Here is a 22,290-nt window from a genome sequence, read left to right on the forward strand (position 1 = left end):
CATCTAACTCAAAAGAAAGGACAAAAGATAGATGTATTCCTGTGCTAACACTAACCTGTATGAGACACTGTACCACTACATGCTCTCTCTTTTTTTTAGTTTTATATATATATATATATTTTGCATTATTCTTCATTTTGTACATTTTTTCATCTTAGTTGTAATCCCGTGGACTTCCCACTACCACTTTACCTGTGTGCCATCACCATAGTCCCATGCACTCTTCCCAGCCCAGTTTTGATCATGTTCCCCTCACCTCCCCCACAGAATGTCTCTGGTTTACAGTTGTTAGTTTTTACTTTATTAAAAGTACTATATATATATATATATATGTATATATATGTGTGTGTGTGTATATATGTATATATGTATATATATATATATATATATTCCCCCCACCCCCCGATCCTTGATACTCCTGGTATGAATGAAACCATCTGGCATTTTTCTTTTTCTTTCTGGGTTATTTCACTAAGCATGATCTTTTCCAGTTCCATCCCAGTTGCTGCAAATGGCATGTGTTTATCTTTTTTGACTGCTGAGTAATATTCTGCTGTAATATATACCACATCCTCTTGATCCAGTCATCTGTTTTGGGCATTTAGGTAGATTCTACATCTTCCCTATTGTAAACAGGGTAGCAATACATAGGGGTGCAGGTGTCCTTTTGAATTATTGTTTTTGTGTCCTTTGGGTAGGAGTGGAATTACTGGATCATATGAAAGCTCCACTTTTAGCAGTTTGAGAAACCTCCACACAGTTTTCCATGGTGGTTGCAATAGTTTGAATTCCCACCAACAGCATAGGAGAATTCCTTTTTCTCCACCCCCTCACCAACATTTATTGTTGCTTGTTTTTCTAATATGTGCCATTCTCACTTGTGTGAAGTGATCTCTCATTGTGGTTTTGCATTTCCCTTACTACAAATGCCTGTTGGCCATCTGCATTTCCTCTTTGGAAAAGTATCTTTGTAGCTCTTCTGCCCTCTTTTGATGGGGCTGTTCACTTTATATTTGTTGAGTTTCATCAGCTCTTTGTATATCTTTATAATCAGTCCTTTATCATTTATATTATTTTTTTATAAAGATTTATTTATTTGTGCATACAGAGCTGGGGTACAGGCCAGAGGCTCAGGGGCAGTGAGAGGCTTCACCAGAGACAGAGTGGGGAGCAGAACAGGCAGATCAACAAAGTACACTGCTGAGGGGAGCAGCGGGCGGGTCAGGAGAGGTCTGCCACGCCATGTGGTCACCTCTAGGGCAGGAGGGAATCAAACTCATGCGGAAGTGGCTTTAGCTTCTCAGTGCTGTGCTTTAACCCACTGCGCCACAAGGGAGGGCCTATCATTTATATTATGTGTGAAATTTTTCCTCCCAATCAATGGGGTGTCTGTTTTATGTAGTGTCTCTTTTGCTGTAGAATCCCAAAACTCCACAGAAAACTTATCAAAATAATAAACCAGTTTTGTAAAGCAGCAGGATACAAAATCAACACATGAAAATCAATAGCCTTCCTATATACAATCACTCTGAAGAAGAAGAAATCAAGAAAACCATTCCCTACATAACTGAAACAAAAAAGATCAAATACTTGGGAATAAACCTAACAAAAGAGGTGAAGGACCTCTACAACGAAAATTTTAAAATACTGTTAAAAGAAATAGAAGAAGACATAAAGAAATGGAAAGAGAAGAATTAACATTATTAAAATGACCATCCTACCAAAAGCAATTTATAGACTCAATGCTGTTCCTATAAAAATTTCAATGACATTTTCCAAAGAAATAGAAAAAATACTGATGAAATTCATATGAAGCCACAAAAATCTTGACTATCCAATGCTCTTCTGACTAAGAAAGAAGGGACTGAAGGTATCACACGCCCAGACTTCAAACCATACTATAAAGCCATAATAATTAAAACTGCATGGTACTGGAACAAGAACAGACATACAGACCAATGGAATCAAATAGAAAACCCAGATATAAATCCAGTTTTAAGGACAGCAAATCTTTGACAAAGGAGCAAAGAATATGCAATGCAGCAAAGAAAGTTTGTTCAACAAATGGTGCTGGGAAAGCAAGGCTGCTACATGCAAAAAAAAAAAAATAAAGCCAGATTACTACCTTGCACCAAACACAAAAACCAACTCAAAATAGATGAAAGACCTAGACATAAGACCTGAAATCATAAAATATATAGAAGAAAATATTGGTAAAACACTATACGACATACACCTCAGTAACATCTTTAAAGATACATCACCCAAAGCAAGGATAAACAACTGGGACTACATCAAACTGAAGAGCTTCTGCACATGCTTTACTTTTTAAGATTTATTTATTTATGTATACAGAGCTGGGATACAGGCCAGAGGTCCAGGGGTGGTGAGAGGAGTCACCAGAGATAGAATGGGCAGCAGAACAGGCAGATAGACAAAGTACACTGCTAAGGGGGAGCAGCGGATGGGTCAGGAGAGGTCAGCCGCGCCATGTGGGTCACCTCTGGAGTAGGCGGGGATCAAATTCATGCTGAAGTGGCTTTAGCTTAGTGTGCTTTAACCTGCTGCGCCACCAGGGAGGGCCACATGCTCTTTCTTAGCCCTAAATGTATGACGTTTAACATGCATTAACAATCTTAGGTCAAGTAACCAAAGAAAATGACCAATCTCAAGACTCAGAAACTTACCGTTCTGTTACTATAAAAATGATCTTATATAACAATCATTCTGTTGTTTAAAAGCAATTACAACATGCACTGAATGATCACAATAGTATCATAATCACCATTCCTCTACAATGGCTATTAGTGGGTAAATGGTTTTTACTCTTAACCTAACAATCCTACTTCTAGGAATTTATCCCACAGAAATACTTAGGCAAAAGTGCAAACACATGTAGCGAGGATGTTTTTTTGCAGGTTTGTGGTATGGACCAAAACTGGAAATCATTCAAATGCCCAACAACAGGAGACTGATTAAAGGACATCTAATCATATATCTAATAAAGTATAGTATATCTAATTCTACATCTAATAAGGTATAGTACATCTAAAAAGGACAATTAGGTGGAACATTCTGACAAGGAAAGGTGTCCAAGGGGTAATTAGTAAAACAAACAAACAAACAAACAAAAAAAGCAAGCTGAAAAGCCTGGCCCTTTTTTTTTTTTTTTTTAAGATTTATTTATTTGTGCGTACAGAACTGGGGTACAGGCCAGAGGCTCAGGGGCGGTGAGAGGCTTCACCAGAGACAGAGTGGGGTACAGAACAGGCAGATCGACGAAGTACACTGCTGAGGGGAGCAGCGGGCGGGTCAGGAGAGATCTGCCACACCATGTGGTCACCTCCGGGGCAGGCGGGAATCGAACTCATGCGGAAGTGGCTTTGGATTCTCAGTGCTGTGCTTTAACCCGCTGCACCACCAGGGAGGGCCCAGCCTGGCCCGTTTTTAAGGAAGATTTATTATTGATTTTTACATAGAAGAACTGGGGTGTAGGCAGAAGTATGGGTGGGGTTTGGGGGACTAAGGGTATTCATCAGAGACAGAGTGGGAAGCAGAATAGGTAGATCTAGTGAAATACACTGCTAAGGGGAGCAGTGGGCCAAACAGAAAAGGTCTGCTGAGCCATGTGAATTAGTTCTTTGGCTGGGAATTGAACTCAAGCTGTTGTGGTGGGCCTTCAAAGTGGTAGAGCTGAGATTTAACCCTAGGCCACCAGGGAGGCACCATGGCCCATTTTTATAAAACTATGATACTTATACATAGATACATGTATTAAAAAGAAAATCTGGAAATATGAACACCAGCAGTTTTCTCACCAGAAGAATGAATTATGGTTTTCACTTTCCGTATTATATATTTATTTCTATGTTTCAGTTTTCATGATGAGCAATTATTCCTTTCAAAGATGGGGAAAGAAAATGTAAAACAAACAAAAAAATCTCTGTTGGCATGGACCTGTCAGTACGCATTCAATCAGCCATGAGCTCTGATGGCTGAGGATGCTCCAGCAGTGCTGCGTCTCCCTGCAAACTAAGCCAACTCAGCACATCATGAAGTTACTATTAAACAGCAGCAAGCAAAGGCACTTGAATTTCCACAGTGTCAGTTACAAGGTTGGAGGCCCATGTTTCTCCTAAAAACTCAAGTGAAATTGCCTTGGAATTTGTGGTTAAGGCCTACCAATGGCAGAATTGAGAGCAGACTGCCTGTCCGGCAGAATTCTAAAGCACAACTCAGAAATGAAGCCCTGCTGAGTCGGGGGAATAGTTTCTTTCTAATGAAACCCAGAGTGTGGGGGGGAGGGGGAAGGGGGGCAGTCACTGGCAATCTGAAAAGAAGTAATAATCTGATCATAAAATTAAGAAGGAATAAGGAAATAAGAGAAACTAGCTGCAAGTAGGAGTGAACAAAGTTGAAATGTCTATTTTGTGAAATTGCTGATATATTTACTGTAGAATTTTCCAAATGATTCATGCCGTGGGCTGCATTGGGATTTCGTTCTAAATCTGCCAGAGCAGGTAAAACAGTGACAGCCACCCTGTTCTCATGACTGGAATATTCTGTTTCAACATGACCCTTTTGTACTGGCCCAGCATTCTGTTCAAGGTTTTAGGACTGAGGGGGGTGAGGGCTTCCTGGGTAGGAGTGCCGATACTATTCTGGACACTTGGCTGCCATTCTCCATTTGAAAGGAGCCCCAATTCTATTCCCACTTCATGGCCAAGAGCCCAGTTCTATCCCTAGGAGGTAAATATTGATCAGTAAGCCAAAATGTGGTTGTCTCACTTTCCTGACATAAGAGTAGCCACTGTGAGGGAATGGAAGATCACTGAACCAATCTGTGGAGGTGTGATTGGTCTCTAAGAGTCATAGGACAGAAAATCTCTTTTACTGCTAACAGATTCTATTAAGTGTGATTCTAGGATGCGAGGCGTTATGACAACTATCTGTTTTACTGTGAGGAAATTAGTTCAAAAAGATAAGCCAAAGTGCTGAAAAAGGCAGAGCAGAATGTTAGAAATTACTCAGGTCTTTAATATTGTTGGAACAGATGGCAACCAGCCCTGACACCGCCTCATGTTCCAGGCGTCTTGCTGCATGGACAGGCTGATTTAGGCAGGGTACTCTGTTGTGTGGGTATAGGAAGACAGGACAGGGCCCTTCCTGGTGGTACAATGGGCTAAAGCACAGCACTATGAAGCTACTACAACCACTAACTACAGCATGAGTCTGATCCCTGGCCAGGGAGGTGACCCACATGGCATGGCAGACTTCTCCTGACCTGCCCACTGCTCCCCTTAGTGGTGTACTTCATAGACCTGCCTATTCTACTCCCCATTCTGACTCTAGTGAATCTTATCCCCTGAACCTCTGGCCTGTGCCCCAGTTCTGTATGCAAAAATAAATAAATCTTAAAAAAAAAAAAAAAAAAGAAGAAGAAGAAGTAGACAGAACAGAAGGGGACCACGTCATCATGCACACTCCCAACACCTGTAGTTGCAAGTAAGGAAGGAGGAGAACTTTGAACATGAATCCCAGCACTCTAACACCACAAACCAGGATGGTCATGCTACTCAGGTAGAACTCACCTGAATCCTTCCCCAGGACTGATGCGGCAATGTTAGAAATTAAAATGCTTTCTGCCTGCTGAGACTACCAACTGAGAAAAGCTGCAGCTATGATTCGTGGCACTCCCCTTTCCTGGCACATGGGAAAAGTCAGTCCGTACCACAAGACTAGCACATGAGATAGAGCCCTTGAGGACTGGTTAGAACGTATGGATCAAGCCATGCCTGAAATCCTGAATGTCTCAGTTACCTGAACCAATAAAAGTTTCTTATTGTTTCAGGTAGTTTGAATTGGGTTTCTGTTATTTTCTTATAACTAGAAGCATCCCAACTAACATCTTGAATCCTTTACCTTCTCTGGATACTCTTCTTTACCAGGCCTCTCTCACTTCCCCTTCTGTTTCTCTACAGCTCAGCTTCCCGCCTCTAAAAAACAAACAAACAAACAAAAAAACAACCAAATGGTAACCTCCAGCTGGTCGGGACTCAGTTACAGGACCTGTCGGAGTCATCCTTCAGAGCAGGCTAGGACGCAGCACTGCAAGCAAGCCACAGCCACTTCAGTGTGAGATCAATCCCCAGCCCTGGAGGTGATCACATGGCGCAGCAGACCTCTCCTGACCTGCCCGCTGCTCCCCTCAGCAGTGTACTTTGTCTATCTGCCTGTTCTGCTCCCCACTCTGTCTCTGGTGAATCCTCTCATCACCCCACATCTCTGGCCTGTACCCCAGTTCTGTATGCACAAATAAATAAATCTTTAAAAAAAAATAAATAAAAGCAGCCTCACACAACCACACACCTGGGAGTGGGCATTACCACTACCTACAATCTCCTCATTCTTTCCTTTGCTTTCCAATACTCTGTTGCTATTTCCAAGCCTGGAAGGTAAAACTGTACATGCTATTTAAACCCAGAAAAACAGGTCTAAGCATTCCACTTACTTGATGACACTGCTCAGCATGTTCTCACATGCATATGGGTGAGGTGCCCCATATAAGTCATGGCACTTACAGTTGACAGCCAGGTGAGGCAAGACCATCGAACAGAATTATACTGCTAGTTATAATGTAGGTATATCTGTGTACACATAAAACACATGTTCTGTAAAAAAGCGTATGTGTAGTCCTATAGACTATAACCACATGGGGTAGAACAATGCCTTTATGTCACAAGATTTTACACAGGAGAAAAAAAATTTTTTGAGTAATCTTGACAGACCTACACCCAATTTTACAAAAGCAATTATGGTCAGGGGCAATTATTCACACTCTACAGATTCTTCACCTTCTAAAAACGATTTACTCAAATCCTACTAACCTGCATGGGTTGTATTGCTTTTAGAATAGGATTGAGGGACCTCTTTTGTGGCACAGGGGTTAAAATCTCAGCGCTATCAAGATATTACTAGCCACTGTGGCATGAGTTCAATCCCTGGCTAAGGGAATGGACCCACATGGCACAGCAGACCTCTCCTTTCTCACCCATTGCTCCCCTCAAAAGTGTATTTCAGTAGATCCACCTGGTCTGATCCCCACTTTGCTTCTGGTGAATCTTCTCACCCCACACACACCTCTGGCCTACACCCCAGTTCTTGTATGCATAAATAAGTAAATCTTCAAAAACGAATAAAAAGAAGGGCCCTCCCTGGTGGTGCAAGGGTTCAAAGCTCAGCACCACTGCAGCACGAGTTCTATCCCCGACCAAGTTGCTGGCCCACATGGCACAGTAGACCTCTCCTGACCCACCCACTGCTCTGCTCAGCAGTGTACTTCACCCACCTGCCTGTTCTGCTCCCCACTCTAACCCTCGTAAATCCTCTCACACACACCCAAATCTCTGGCCTATACCCCAGTTCTGTAGACACAAATAAATAACTCTTTGTTTAAAAAAAAAAAAAAAAAAAAAGCGCTCCACGATCAGAGTTAAATTCATGTCTTTGGAAGTACTAGATATTTGATCCTGCAGATGCTACTTCATCTCCCTGTCCCTCGACAACTGTAAAGGAGATACAACACAGTGTCCACTCACAGGGCCCTAAGGCATGTTGAAATAAAACTCACAATCATGCGGGCACGCAGAACACACTACTAAATGTTACCTCTTAGTGCTTGTTCTCACCACTTATGCCCATACCCATGGCCTGCTATTCTTTTTTACTTTTCTATTACAGTAACATAAATTTACAACACTTTATAGGTTTCAGGTAAACAGCGTCTCATTTTAGCTACTTATATATCACACCATGACCAACATCAAATGCCCAGACGGTCTCCATCTTAAATCCATTACTACATACTTTTCATCGTTTCCCCATTATTTATTTACTATGATCCCCTGTCATGTTCCAAAAACAATTTAATGTCAGCTTCTTTCAGTTTTTAAGTAGTACAATCTTATGGAAAACAGAAAATCAAGTAGGATGTTTGTAGGAGTACAGTCATCTGGTCACAGTCGCAAAACACCGGATGTGACCCTCACGCACAAATGATAGTGGTCCCATGAGAGACATCATAAGACAGGCCAGCAGCGCAATGAGGACTGTGGGCTCACTCAACAGACACTCAGAATACAGCTAAGAAAAAGGACATTATCCTACATGACATAATACTGCATCACACCAACAAATTGCACAATTGTAGAATACTACTATCTAATATAAAGCCTGTATCTATATTTCTCCAACTACCCTAAAAATGACCTTTTTCTCAAGGAAAATACAGGATGGTTTCACTCATAGCAGGAGTATAAAGGACCAGGGAGAAAATAATAATAATAATAATGAACAACTATATAGGGGGTGGAGTGGGGAATGGGATCAAAAATGGGTTTGAGGTGGGAGGAGTGCACTGGACTATGGTGATAGCACATTTTTTAAGCATCCAAGCAATTGTCTAGATTTGTCTTATGATTCAATTCAGGTGAAACATTTTTTGAGAAGTACTACACAATGGATATGTTAGATTTACACTGCAATACATGGGCGATTCATAATTGTTAGTATTACTATTTTTGATCATTTGGTTAAGGTGCTGTCACGGAAACCTTTTCATTGTATACAGGTATTCTTTTTCTCTTTATAACAGATGAATAATCTGTGGAGGAATTTTTTGAAGCCTTGTGAATATCTTCTTCCCCAACAATCTTTTTATCTACTGCTTTCAGTTTCAGCTGATAATCTGCCTGAATCAGTGATCACGTTAGTGTTTCAAAACTATCACTGGTGATGTTTTTACTGTGTGGGTGAAAGGAACCCTTACTACTAATCAAGTCCTATTTTTCCAATCACTTGCTTTAGAGTTTCAGCACTGTAACATCGTAACTATTTCAGAAGTTCATCTTCTTGGCTCCAAGTGACAGATGATTCATAACACCTGTTTTACATCTCTCTGATCTCTATCCACTTGAGTAGGTACAATAAATGGAAACAAACATGGATGCAAGGTTTAAGCAGTGGGCAGGGAGTTACCTATCTACAAACAAGAGGTTGCCTAGTCTTCAGAATACCATTTCCTATAGCAGATCAAATTAGGTCTATTTTCCCAAAGGTAGTTCATATCAGTGTTAATTTTAGGCATCTCAAGAAGGGAGACCTGGAGACAGAAGTGAGGCGGCAGACTCCTAGCACTGTTAAAGAACACCGCAAACCACATTAAGATGCTACCAGATCACACAGGCCAACTGCTTTAAAGGCCTGCTTCTCCTGCCCCTACAAGTGCTACTTTTTCCTGGTCATCTGGCCTTTACAGCCCAAATACTACCCCCAGGCCAGATGCCTCTCCCTTGAAACTGGTCAAGGGACAAAGATGCTCTGTCACACCTCTGGTCAACTGAACTGGTGTCCTGCTGGGGGCCTGGGAGTCAGTATGTTGCCAAGCTCCCACAGGATCTCATGAGCAATCAGATCTGAGAACGCTTACTTAGCCTCCAAGAGGGAATATAGGACACGTGATAGTAGATGGTAGGTAAGGATCAGTCCCTTCACATGACAGCTATCCTATTAACAACTTACTTCTAGGGTTCTGGAATGAGGGTAGAGGAGCTCAACCTAAAGGATCTATTACGTTCACGCTCAAGTTGAAAACGTCACATTACTTAAGAGAACTGCCAAATCTATGGCTCTCCAAATTCAGTCTCTACCAGAAGCAAATGAAAGGCTCACCCCCAGGGATTCTGAGGCAGGGATCTCTTGTGAGCCCAGGACTCTATGTTGGCAGGTCCTTCTACTGCAGATGATCCAAGGATCACACTGTGAGGGACCCTGGCCAGGATGCTGCTCTGCCCTTACCACTGGCAATCAAAGAGCAAAAGAACTGGATAAAAGTGAGGCCTTCATTTAAATGCTACTTACCAATTCAAAGAAATAAAACCTGGAAAATGTTTAAGCAATCAGCCACATTAAAACCTCAGATGATATGAAAACTTCCATATAACATGTTAAATTTTGCTCCATTTCTTATTTACAATAGGAAAGACATGGAATCAACCCCCAAATTCCCAAAAGTAGATGACTGGATTAAAAAGATGTGGTACGGCCCTCCCTGGTGGCGCAGCGGATTAAAGCACTGCACTAAGAAGCTAAAGCCACTTCCGCATGAGTTCGATTCCTGCCTGCCCGGGAGGTGACCACATGGCGTGGCAGACCTCTCCTGACCCGCCCGCTGCTCCCCTCAGCAGTGTACTTCGTTGATCTGCCTGTTCTGTACCCCACTCTGTCTCTGGTGAATCCTCTCACCCTCCGCATATCTGGCCTATACCCCAGTTCTATATGAATAAATAAATCTTTAAAAAAAAAAAAGATGTGGTACACACACACAATGGAATATCACTCAGTGATCAAGAAAGATAAACTCAAGCCTTTTGCAGCAACATGGGTGGAGCGGGAAGGGATCATGCTTAGTGAAATAAGTCAGAATGAAAAAGAAAAATACCAGATGGTTTCACTCCTAGGAGGAGCATAAAGGACCAGGGGGAAAAAATATAATAATGAACAACTATATACCAGAGACATTTTATGGCGGTGGAGTGGGGAATGAGATCAAAAATGGTGGGGGGAGTGCACAGGACTATGGTGATGGCACACAGGTGAATTAGTGATGGGAAGTCCACTGAGATGGAAAAAGACACAAAATGATGTAAAAATAAACTGTTAGAATAAAAAAACTTTTGCTCCGTTTCATCCAATGGGAGGACAACAAGCAGGCTGAGCCAACACTGTAAGAAAACCTATTCTTCAGCACAAAGCCTCCACACTTCAGGGTTCACATTAGGTCCCCAAGGGCACCGGGAATACAGGATCATTTGAATGATTACTCATCTCTCAAATCATCCAACTCGAAACACTATTTCTTACTGTCAAGGCCTTCACTGATTCTAGCTTCTCCTTTACACTGTGAAAAAAACAAGTTTCTGGCAATTTTTTGTCTCTCTTTGTCCCACCCTCTACTCATAACCCAAGCCTTAGCTAATACTAACGTGTGCTTATGGCCCTGGAAACAGAAAAGGCTAGGTCACTGGCAGCTGGGAATAAGAACAGCACACTAGTTACAGGAGAAACGGCAGACAGAGAAAGGGCGGGTCTGGCTGCAGACCGCCCAGGGCTCAGGTACGACAACAGTGGTGGGACTCCAGCAGCTGCGGGAGGGCACACTGACAGCTCCTTCTCTTCCATGGCCCAAGAGAGCTTTCTACTCAGGAATCCCAAGCAAAAAAAGCACCCCCACATGGTATAAATAGGGTGTCATAGGATAGGTGACATCACAAACATCAAACTGTACCTGGGAGTTCCCAAAGCCAACCGGGCTCATGGCAAAAGGACCACCACACCAGCCAGCTCCTGGGGCTCTTACCTGACTGGAACACGTATCTGGCCAAGCCCTGCATTAGCTCTGCTGGCCACGTTGGGGGGGCAGACTCCCCTGTTTCTCTCTTCAGACGAAATGTTAACTCAAAGCCAAAACCACTAGGTCCATCTGTTCCTGTAAATCTGAAACGAACAAAAAGCAAATGTTTTTAGTTCAACTACCTTAGGAAAAATAGTTTTGAAAGTTTTCTCCTTTTGAGGGGGACATCAGTATCCAAGCCCCCTATTCAGAGGAATCTCCCAGAGTGTGAGCCTTGAGGGGAAGAAAGGTGTTCACTGCCTGTGAAGAACAAAAAACTACCTTGCCCTCCTATCAGCTATGTACCTGTGTATGACCTTCGCCCAATCAAACTCCCCTGGTGGCACTCACTGTGAATTCATTTCCACACTTTATGGTTCTGGATCATTTCTTCTTGTATGATTACAGCTGCATTACTGAAAATCTTCTCTATTCATGTATCTCATTCCTTCAAGTGTAATAAGCACCTGTTTAGCTTGCTAATGTCCTACAATCTGTTCTGTGTGAATAAGACTCCCACCTGCACCACAAGAATACAATCCTCTCAGCTAGGTTGGCTGGCCCCCAGACTCAGTCTGGGAGGACGTGTTCTTGAAACCCTGCACCTCGTGAATATTTATCAAACATATGTTCTTCCTGAAAACTAACAACCAGTGTGAGGTAAGGCCATCCACACGTGGCCCAGAATGAAGTTGCAGTCTCTGTGGTCATGCTCATCTCAGAGACTACAAAGCAAAGAAGGAAGGCCTGCCTCCCCGCCAGCTGGGAAACGCTCAGAAGTCCTGCATCTCCAGAAAGTCCCTGAAATGAACTTGTGCCAGAGAGGGGAAATGATGTGCACTGGAGAGCAAGACTTGGGTGGGGGGACATGCCTCCTCAAGTAAGGGATGCACCCAGAGAGATAAAGGAGGCTTGCCAGTATGGAAATGGTTAAAAGTTAAAGTGTGTTCATGTATAATTTTTAGTAATTATATCTTGTACAAACATGAGCCACAATGATTATACACATGTAAATTCCTCAGCATACAAATACAAACCATAAACTAAGATGACAGCCAACTCTCCCTTGTGAGCCAAGCTACTGAACAGTCGGTAAGAGGGGAGAATTCTGAAAGGATGGTGATGCAGTCGATGCCCAGCCCTTGACTTCTATATGGTACCTTTCCTTCATCATCACCCCAAAGAGGTCAGGCCAGGAGAGTGACCCAAAGTCTCAGAAGCTCTGACACCAGCCCCAGCCTTGCCAGCGTGCCCAGCACTTCTGCACTTGCGGCAGTGGAGATGTTTCTGAGAAGCTCATTTCTCTAAAGGCCAAAAAGGAACCCTGGAAGTTTTCATGGTCGTACACTATTATACTTAAGGAAGATATCCATGGCTTGGTTTTCCTCTAGCTATCTAGCAATGTGGAAAGCAAACTTCATTTTTTTTCTTTTTTGTATTTAGAAGAACCAGGATGTAAGACAGAGGTGCAGGGGGTGAGAGAACTCACAAGAGGCAAAGTGGGGAACAAAATAGGTAGACTCCCTGAAACACACTGCTGGAAGAGCAGGAGGCAGACAGGAGATGTCTGCTGCGCCATATGTGGGATCGGTTCCCTGGCCGGGAATCGAAGTCATGGCGTAGAGGTAGGTGGTAAGTGCTGAGACTTAACCGCTAGGACACCACAGAGGCCATCAAACTCCATTTTGAGGGTACACACCACCTAGAACTCGGGGGAGGGGAAGGGCATGCTAGAAGAAGATGCTTGGCAGGACACAGTACAGGCTACTTTTCCTTGCTGAACTGCCCCTCTGCAGAGCGGCTGAGGGAATACCTGAGCAAACTAAGGTTGGAAGAGCTACTCCCCAGAGGCTGCTGGCTTGAGCGGGGTGTAATAACCTGGGGAAACACAGGAATGGCTGGGAGTTAGATGTCTACAAAGGGAGATGGGTCAGTAGGGCAAAGGGAAGATTTCAAGCAGTCGCCAATTAGAGGCAGCTTTGTAAAACACATTATACCACTGCTCCAGGGCTTTCATCTTGGGCCAAGAAAAATACATGATTTCTAACCGCAAAAACTTGAAAAAGACTAAAAGGAACACGTTCCTTGGTTGTGCAACAGGGAGTAAGCTCAGATGCAGAAAGGGAAGTCACAGGCTTTCCAGCAGCACCATCTTTCTAAGAGGGCGGCACACACGCACACAAGCGCACGGGTGTGCATGCACGCACATGCATGTGTACGCCATCTGCCTCCACTCGGGGTGCTTTGGGGCCGGCTCGGTGGTGGGCAGGCCAGCCCTCACTCGGCTGGGTGGGAGGGACAGGCCCAGCCAGATGGTCTCCACCTGCGTTTGATTACCACCCACCAGGCTGGCTGGACACAGCCTCTAAACTCTGAAACATGAGTTTGGAGTGGCCCAGGCTCAGGGTAAACACAAAACCTGGAGCCTATCAGAAGATCTTTAAAAAAAAAAAAAAAAAAGCAGAGGGCCTAGCCAATAGCCAAGTGACAAGGTTTTCAAGTTCTGCAGAAGGGCCTGGTGTGCTCCAAACTTTCTATCTGGGGGCTTCTCCAACCAATGTGATTTTGTCCAACCAGAGGATGATGCTACTCCTAGGGAGAGCATCCTCTCATCCCCTGAGAAAGGAAAGCATGAGAGGAAACTGGCATGTGTTGTGAAAGGTGGGATCTGGGTCAGAGCAAAGAATTTTTCTAATATAAGAGGCTGCTAAAATAGAGACCAGGATTTTTAAAGAATATATTACAAATTCTCCCCAGTCTTGTAGGGTGGGAGTGAGGGATTACAAACATCTTGCTGCAGAAGGATGTATGAGATGGCTTCTGAAAATTCTTCAGTGAGGTATCTGGGAAGAGACTGCCTTTGTCCCAGTGGTTTGATGAGCCTATGGCATGGACTGTGCCAACCTCAAAGCAGCATCAGATCTGCCAACAAGAACATATGCTCTGAATCCTAAGCAGTTGCCTGACCACAGCAACATGCCCAAAGGTCTCCACTAAAACACCTAAGAAAATACCAATCAAACCTCTAAGAGGCCAGAAAGACTGATAACTCCAAGCAGAAAATGAACAGCAACCCAGGAGAGACTTCCTGGAGGAAACAACAGCAGGCAGAAAAAATTAAACTAAAAGTTGGCATCAACACTATTAGTAATTAGGGAAATTCAAACCACAATGAGGTTTGAGATTTGAACATTCATACATGGTGGGAAAATGATAGAGCTGCTTTGGAAAACAGTTTGACAGTTCACCAAATACTTAACCATACCATATGACCCAGCAATTCCACCCTATATTACTGAGAGAAATAAAATATAGGTTTACACAGAAACAAATACACTAATGTAACATTATGGGTAATCACCAAAAAGTGGAAAGCCACCCAAATGTCATGAATGGACGAATGGGTAAACAAAACGCATAATGGAATATTATTTGGTAATAAAAAAGAGTAGCATACTGCTAGTACAACATGGATGAACCCTGAAAGCATTATGCTAAGTAAATAAAGCCAGACAAAAGGGCCACATACATATGATTCCTTTTATATGAAATGTGCATAATAGATAAACCCATAGAGACAGAAAGTCAGTAAGTGGATCAGTAGTTGCCAGGAGGCAGGGAAGAAAAGAATGGGAAAATGAGTAGCATTTCTTTTTGGGGTGACAGAAATTTTCTGAAACTAAATACTGGTGACAGCTGTACAAACTTGCTAGTAAAGTAAAAGCCACTGCCACTTAATTATACATTTTTTTAAAGATTTATTTATTTATTCATATAGAACTGGGGTACAGGCCAGAGATGCGGAGGGTGAGAGGATTCACCAGAGACAGAGTGGGGAGCAGAACAGGCAGATCTACAAAGTACACTGCTGAGGGGAGCAGCGGGCAGGTCAGGAGAGGTCTGCCACGCCATGTGGTCACCTCCGGGGGAGGCGGAATCGAACTCATGCAGAATTGGCTTAAGCTTCTTAGTGCTGGCTTTAACCCAATGCGCCACCAGGGAGGGCCTAATTATACATTTTAAAAGGGTGAATTTCATGGTATGTGAACTACAGCTTAAGAAAGAAAAAGATGTCTTCTTAGGGACACCTAAATGCTAGGGGAACCGGGGTCACCCAGGCCAAGTAAGCCAGGCCTTCCCAGCTGACTATTTATGACTTCTAAGGTAAAGGGAACAACTACTTTAAGTCTGAGGTCTTGGATTAAACACGTTCTCAGGTCATTGTCATATGGTTTAATTGTGTTCTTAGTTCCTATCTTTTATTAATAAATACAGTTACTGGTCTTCTGGTTTGTTGAAACACAGGTCAGACAACTTTTGCCACAACAATGTCTGTCAGAGCAGCAGGCCATAAAAATGACGGGGGACTCCCAATGCAGGTGACTGCTATTCCCACTCTCGTCCATTTATAATACTTCAGGACAGCCAATTTAACTGTCTTTCTCTTAGGCTTATCTTCCTTGACAGTAGACTTCTTCCTTGCCTTAGCATTACCATGCGGTCTCAAGACAAAATGAAGAGTGGACTCTTTCTGACAAAAGCTGTCCATCTTCCAGTGGCTTGCCAACAAAGATAAGTCCTTGCTGATCAGAAGGAATTCTCTCCTTATCTGAATCTTGGTCTTTACATTTTCTATTGTACCCAAGGGGTCAGCCTCGAGAGGGAAAGGTTTTCATGACAATCTGCATCTAGGCAGCAGATCCATCACACATCAAAAAGTGTCACAGCATTTAGTTCTTCAGCAACTCTAGTACTCAACCACTGTTATCTTCATTTAACTCACATGAAAAAGATACTTGAGAAAGCCTAAGTAACATTCTGCAAATCACACAACAAGCCAGCAGTGGAGCTAAGACTAAAGGCCGCTTGATTCCATGCCCCATTTTCTTAGTGCTATGTAACCTCAGGAAAGACATGTAACTTTTCTGTGGATCATCTGTAAAATGTTAATAACAACAGTAATGATTTCAGAGTTGTTATGAGAACAACTTTTAGAAGCTAAAAAACAACAAATAAATGTTAAGAAACTACTAGCACTCTGCAAGCATTACAGCATACTCTACAAGAAAGCAGCCAGTCACAAAAGGCCACATGGTGCATGACTTTAAAAAAACAAAAGTAGGAGTAACAAGTTCTGGCGCATTGTGTGGTGACATTCCAGTCATTACAAATGAGAACCCTGAACGCAGGATGACTCCTCTCTGGGCTTTGAGACCAGGAGGAGTTTCCACCTCTGAGGATGTAGAGGAATAAGAAGTTTATTCAGAACCCCACTTCATGGTCTCCTTTGTTAGCTGCTAATTACAGAATAAAAATATAAGTAACTGTTTTAAAAGTGGTCATGAATTGCAACTCTTGCACATTGGTGGCAGAAATGTAAAATAGTTCAGCTGCTGTGAAACAGTATGGTGGTTCCTCAAAAAAATTAAACATAGGGCCTCCCTGGTGGCACAAGGGGTTAAGTCTCAGCACTATGAAGTTATCCACAGCCACTGCAACACGAGTTCAATCCCCGGCCAGGGAGCTGACCCACATGGCGCAGCAGACCTCTCCTGTCTCGCCCGCTGCTCCCCTCAGCAGTGTATTTCAGTAGACCTGCCTGTTCTGCTCCCCACTCTCTCTGGTAAATCATCTCACTCCCCATACATACATACATACACACATACATACATAAATCTTTAAAAAAACTAAAGCAATAATCATTCCTCTCAGTCACTATCAAGGTCAAACTCATTTTAATCACATTTGCTTTGAGCCATTTTTGTGCTGTTTCCTTTTTAAGGAAATAAAAACTCAATTCCGTTCTCCTGCCTTTACACTTGGTGCTTCCCAATTCTGCATCCCCTCACATCATCCCTTTGCCTCACTCATCAAGTAGTTTATTGACAGTAACACTATTTACATTGTCTTCAAACTCTCCAAAGTCATCTTGCTCCATTGCCCTCCTCCTTTACCAAGACATAACAGCCTTCTTTCACGTCCTTGAACACCTTAAGGCCCTTCCTATCCCAGGGACTTTGCACCACTATTTCCACTACCTACTATCTTCACATGATTGAGATACCTGAGCACTGTACAACTCCAGCAAGCACCGATTGTGGAGAAATATGAAATAGTTGATCAAATGTTATATCTTCAGGAATGCCATCACTATCTATTAAGTACACCCTTCCTACCCACCCTACTTCTACCTTAGTACTTTCCAGCACATCATCCTAGCTTTATTTTCAACATGTGCTACCTAAAATTATATTTACTTTTACATAATTCTTCTATAAGATTATAGAATGCATGAGAATAGAAACCTTGTCTGCCATGATCCCAAGCCACCCTCAGCATCAAGAGAGCACCAGACACTTATGAACACATAAATGATTATGGCATTATCAAGTACCAACACTCTGGAGTTGTTGGGGGTACTCTTCCACCCTAATAAAGTCCAAACATCAATGTACAAAACACATTAGGGGAGATCAACAACAAACAAGGTAAATAAGTAAAGTACATTATATCTTAGGCAGGGGGAGGGGTATGGAGGAAGAGGAGGAAAAGAAAACTAAGCAGGAAAAAGAGATGGTACACCATGGAGGGGAGGCAGATTACCAATTTTTTAAAAGATTTTATTTATTTATGCACATAGAACTGGGGTGGAGGCCAGAGGTGCAGGGGCCTTGAGAGGATTCACCAGAGAGAGCGGGGAGCAGAACAGGGAGAACGATGAAGTACACTGCTGAGGGGAGCAGCAGGCAGATCAGGAGAGGTCTCTGCTGCACCATGGAGTCACCTCCGGGGCAGGAGGGGATCGACCTTGCACTGAAGCGACTATAGCTCTTCAGTGCTGCCACTAGGGAGGGCCCATTTTATTTTATTTATTTTATTTTAAAGATTAACTTATTTATCACATAAGAGCTAGAGTGCAGGCCAGAGGTGCAGGGGGTGAGAGAGACAGAGACAGAGACAGAGTGGGGAGCAGAACAGTCAGATGTTGAGGGCAGGTCAGGAGAGGTCTGCCAGGCCATGTGGGTCGGCTCCCTGGCCAGGGATCGAACTCGTGCTGCAGTGACTGCAGATAGCTTTAGAGTGCTGTGCTTTACCCCAATACGCCATTTTAAATAAAGGGTCAGGTGAGGCTTCACTGAGAGGCGATTATTTGAGGAAAAACCTACGGAAACAAGGAGCAGGCAAGGAGCTTTCTGGGGCTAGATCTTTCTAGGCACAAGGACAGCAAATGCTAAGGCCCTGAGGTAGGTGAGTGCCCGGCACTTTGAAGGAACAAGAGGATTAAGAGTGGGAAGAACAGAGTGAAGGAGGAGGAGGGCAGCAGGACACGGTGGGTTGAAGGACTTTGGTGGCTCGGACCTTTGGTTTCTACCCATTCAAGTGAGATGGGAAAAGTCAATGGGTTGGCTCTGAGCAGAGAAGTATCCACGGATGCTGTGGACACTGCTCCCTTCCAGCCACAGAACTAGCATGAACAAGGGATCCACAACAGCAAGGTTTCTTCAGTGCTCCAGCCCCAAACACTCTCTACTCAATTAACTGCCTTCCTTGGGCCTTCTTCTGTGCAATACTCTTGCTTACAAAACAAAAAAACTGCCACAGTGGCTCCAAGAGGGCAGGAATCCAGCCTGTCCGCAACCAAATATATTGGAAAAGCTAAAACAGAAGAAGGGATTGAAGCAAGCGATGGTGTCTCAGTCCGCTTTCACTACATTTTTCCAAGCAAACTTTTTGGAAAGATTTAAGGAGTCAAATCCTTGACAGCAAACAGTGCAGTCAGTCAACCTGACCCTCTGGGGGAACACTTGGACCAGGCCCCATTCTCTAGCAGTCGCCCCTCCCCACTAGCATGGCTGCTAAGCTCCTGGCTTCTTGTTGAAAGGTCCGAGATCAGAGTAAGGAACTCCTAGGAGGCTAGAAGAAAGGTCCCAAGTGCCCCCCAGGTATCACAGGGAGGTCAGCGCTGTAAAATTAAAAACATCTTGATAGGTCTTCTCATTGCAGGCAAAGGAGGTTCTAGGAGTAAGAACTCAAGAACATGGTTCTTATATATGACAAAAAGTTGCACATGCCTTAAATGGTAGCCCATTTATTTTAGGGGAAAGAAAGGGATCTTTGAAAAGGGCTCTTTTTTATTACTAATATGTTAGTAAAGGGGGGAGAATCCAATGAATTACATCTCTTTGAGGAGTCACCACAAACTCATATTCTCACTGACTGATGGGCAAATGCCCTACTCTGAGATACAGGCCTGGCCTGAGTCTCAGGCCTCCAATTCATAAGCCCTCTACTAGGTCTCAGAAAAGGGCTTCAGAAGAGGGCAGGAATGTTCTGAGTGATAAGTAAAGGACCCAAAGCTGTATTAGGCCCCAGCTATGTTCTCCAGTTCAAGCCATTTCAGCCAAAAAGTCTGGATCGCCATGAAGACCGGGGGTATGCTATTCATTATACCTCAAGCCAACAACTGCATCCCAACAATGATGATCTCTGTAAGGAATGAACAGTTACCCCTCCAAAAAAATGAGAGGCCACTGATCAGCACTGGATACAAACCAAGTGTGTCGAGCTGGTAGACCCAGAACCAGGGAATATGGCAGGCCACCCTTTTTCCTAGACCCACTGATCACATCATGCTGTAAATATACACTATGATCTTATTTGGTTGTTATATGTGACAGAAAGTCTCACGTGCCCTAAATGGTGCCCATTTATTTCAGGCAAATTTCCTGAAAAGGATCTCATTCATTTCTTGGCCGCTCTGCTTAAACCTATAAAGCTTTACACAACGGTACCTAGGGTAGGAGTCTCAGCAGGGAGAGGGGTCCTCTGTAAGCCCAGCCTCAGTCCTCAGCATCCACACACCCAAGAACGGAAGAAATTGAAAGGCTTGCCATATTCATTTCCAGGTGGCACTGGTCATTAAATCCTGAGCCTTCCGTCTAAGTAGAAAACTACAAAACCTGGGATCACCACCATCAGGAAGGTTGATCCGAGTTTAAAGACTCCAGGTAGTCACTGAGAGGTGGGTGGCCGGCACAGTCACTACATATACTTCCAAGGCTGCTCTTCACTTCTATGAGAAGTCATGCAGCAAGGAAAAAAAAAAAAAAAAGATATACTTAAAGCAACGCAGCAGTGGACAGGAGCCATCTTCACCTTCACAAGCAAATGAACTGTTGCCAGAATCCAAGAACCCTAGCAGCAGTGAGACCGCTGTATTCAGAAAACAGCACCAGCCAGGTAATGAGGAAGTCTTGGAAGATGCTTAGTGCCAAACTGAGAGTATTCACACATGACAGAAGCGCTATACGCACCTCCTGCAGCGTGATTCACAACTTGTTTACAGAAATCATCATGAGAAAGTAATAGAATCCAAAACAAAAGGAGAATTAGCCACAAAAATCAGGCAAAGCCAAAAGTGCCCCGAGCTCCAGTCTTCACAATCTTCTTCCTGTCAGAGTTATCATCTCTTAACAAGCAGATGTTGGGGTTTTCCAGGACAGGAATCAGGTTTGGCTTCTCAGTGTGCCCCTACCCTGCCAAATCATATCATCTTCAGTGTTCTGCCTAAACTGGGATTCAACATATTTTTACTGTTGGGGTGTGAGGTACAGCCCCATGCTGTGTGTCAAAGAGGTCAGCAGGCAGTCAGCAAGCTGCAAAGGCATGTGCAGGGGTGACGAGACTACTCTTTAGGGCTCAGATCACAGAAGACAAGATCACTCCACACATATCTTAGGACCAGACATGACAACTTAGGCACTGAAACAGAAAACACAGCTGAGTGGAACACCTTGGAGGCAGAATAGAAGAATGAATTTCAAAGTCAAAGGTTGGGCCCTCTCTGTTGTCACAATGGGTTAAAACACAGCACTATGAAGCTCTCTGAAGCCACTACAGCACAAGATACCCAGCCAGGGAGCTGACCCACATGACGCAGCAGACCTCTCCTGTCCCGTCTGCTGCTCCCTTCAGCAGTGTATTTTAGTAGAGCTGCCTGTTCTGCTCCCCACTCTGTCTCTGGTGAATCCTCTCACCCCTCCCTCTCACCTCTGGACTGTACCCTAGCTCTTGTATGCATAAATAAATCTTTTTGAAAAATAAAATAAAAGTCAAAGGTCAAAGCCCAAAGTCAAAACCTCTGAATCAGAATGCTGGGCTAGGGAGAACCAGAACACAGGACGTACGAGGACAGCAGTCACTACAGAAAAGGCTATGGCATGGAAGTCTGGAACCTAGAAGGGGAGCTAAGCATTAGAGTTCTGAGACTTGAGAGAGATTGTGTCAAATCCATACAGGCTTCTGAGTCCCACCTCTCTGCAGGAAGAAACGAAAAATCCCTAACACTAACCAATGTGGTACCACTCAGACCTAGAAGTCTCCCCTGCAATCGAGCATTTCCAGTTTGTAAAGTTGGACTAGGTTAGCTTGAGAAATCTCTTCACTTATTGAGGGACTCACCAAGTTGGAGAATTTGGAATAACTACCCCATGAAGGAAGAGCTAATCCATGCAGCAAATGAAATGCCTGACAAAGGATGAAGCCCCAAGTCTGACAAACCTGCTAGGAAACCCGTAATACCTAGGTCTTTCTATGGCTGAAAAAAAAAAAAAAAAAAAGAATGCTCAACCTTTCAGAATACAGGGAACTGGGGCCTGAAACCAACCTAGAGTAGTGGCTACAGGCCACCTGCTGGCCCTTACTCCTGCCATGGATCTAGACCAAAGAAGCACCCAACTCTTCTGAGGTGACCCAGATCCCCGGCCTTTAGCAGGGAGTAGCATTTCACACGGTCATCCTGAAAGTAAACACCTCTAAGAGGCAGAGGGGCCAGAGCTTCA

The 22,290-nt window shown here is 43.6% G+C and overlaps 1 protein-coding gene across 2 annotated transcripts in view; it reads right to left on the reverse strand.

Moving 5' to 3' along the window:
• SUFU (suppressor of fused homolog (Drosophila)) overlaps positions 1–22,290 on the reverse strand; it is an 88,955-nt gene that overhangs the window by 53,122 nt on the left and 13,543 nt on the right. For both annotated transcript variants that reach the window (XM_004680482.2, XM_012723892.1), the window contains exon 3: positions 11,417–11,553. In XM_004680482.2, coding sequence (XP_004680539.1) covers positions 11,417–11,553 — 137 coding nt within the window. The remainder of the gene's footprint in view (positions 1–11,416; positions 11,554–22,290) is intronic.

The sequence above is a fragment of the Condylura cristata genome, unplaced genomic scaffold, assembly GCF_000260355.1.
Source record: "Condylura cristata isolate star-nosed mole 26May11 unplaced genomic scaffold, ConCri1.0 scaffold00011, whole genome shotgun sequence".
NCBI classification, from domain to species: domain Eukaryota; kingdom Metazoa; phylum Chordata; class Mammalia; order Eulipotyphla; family Talpidae; genus Condylura; species Condylura cristata.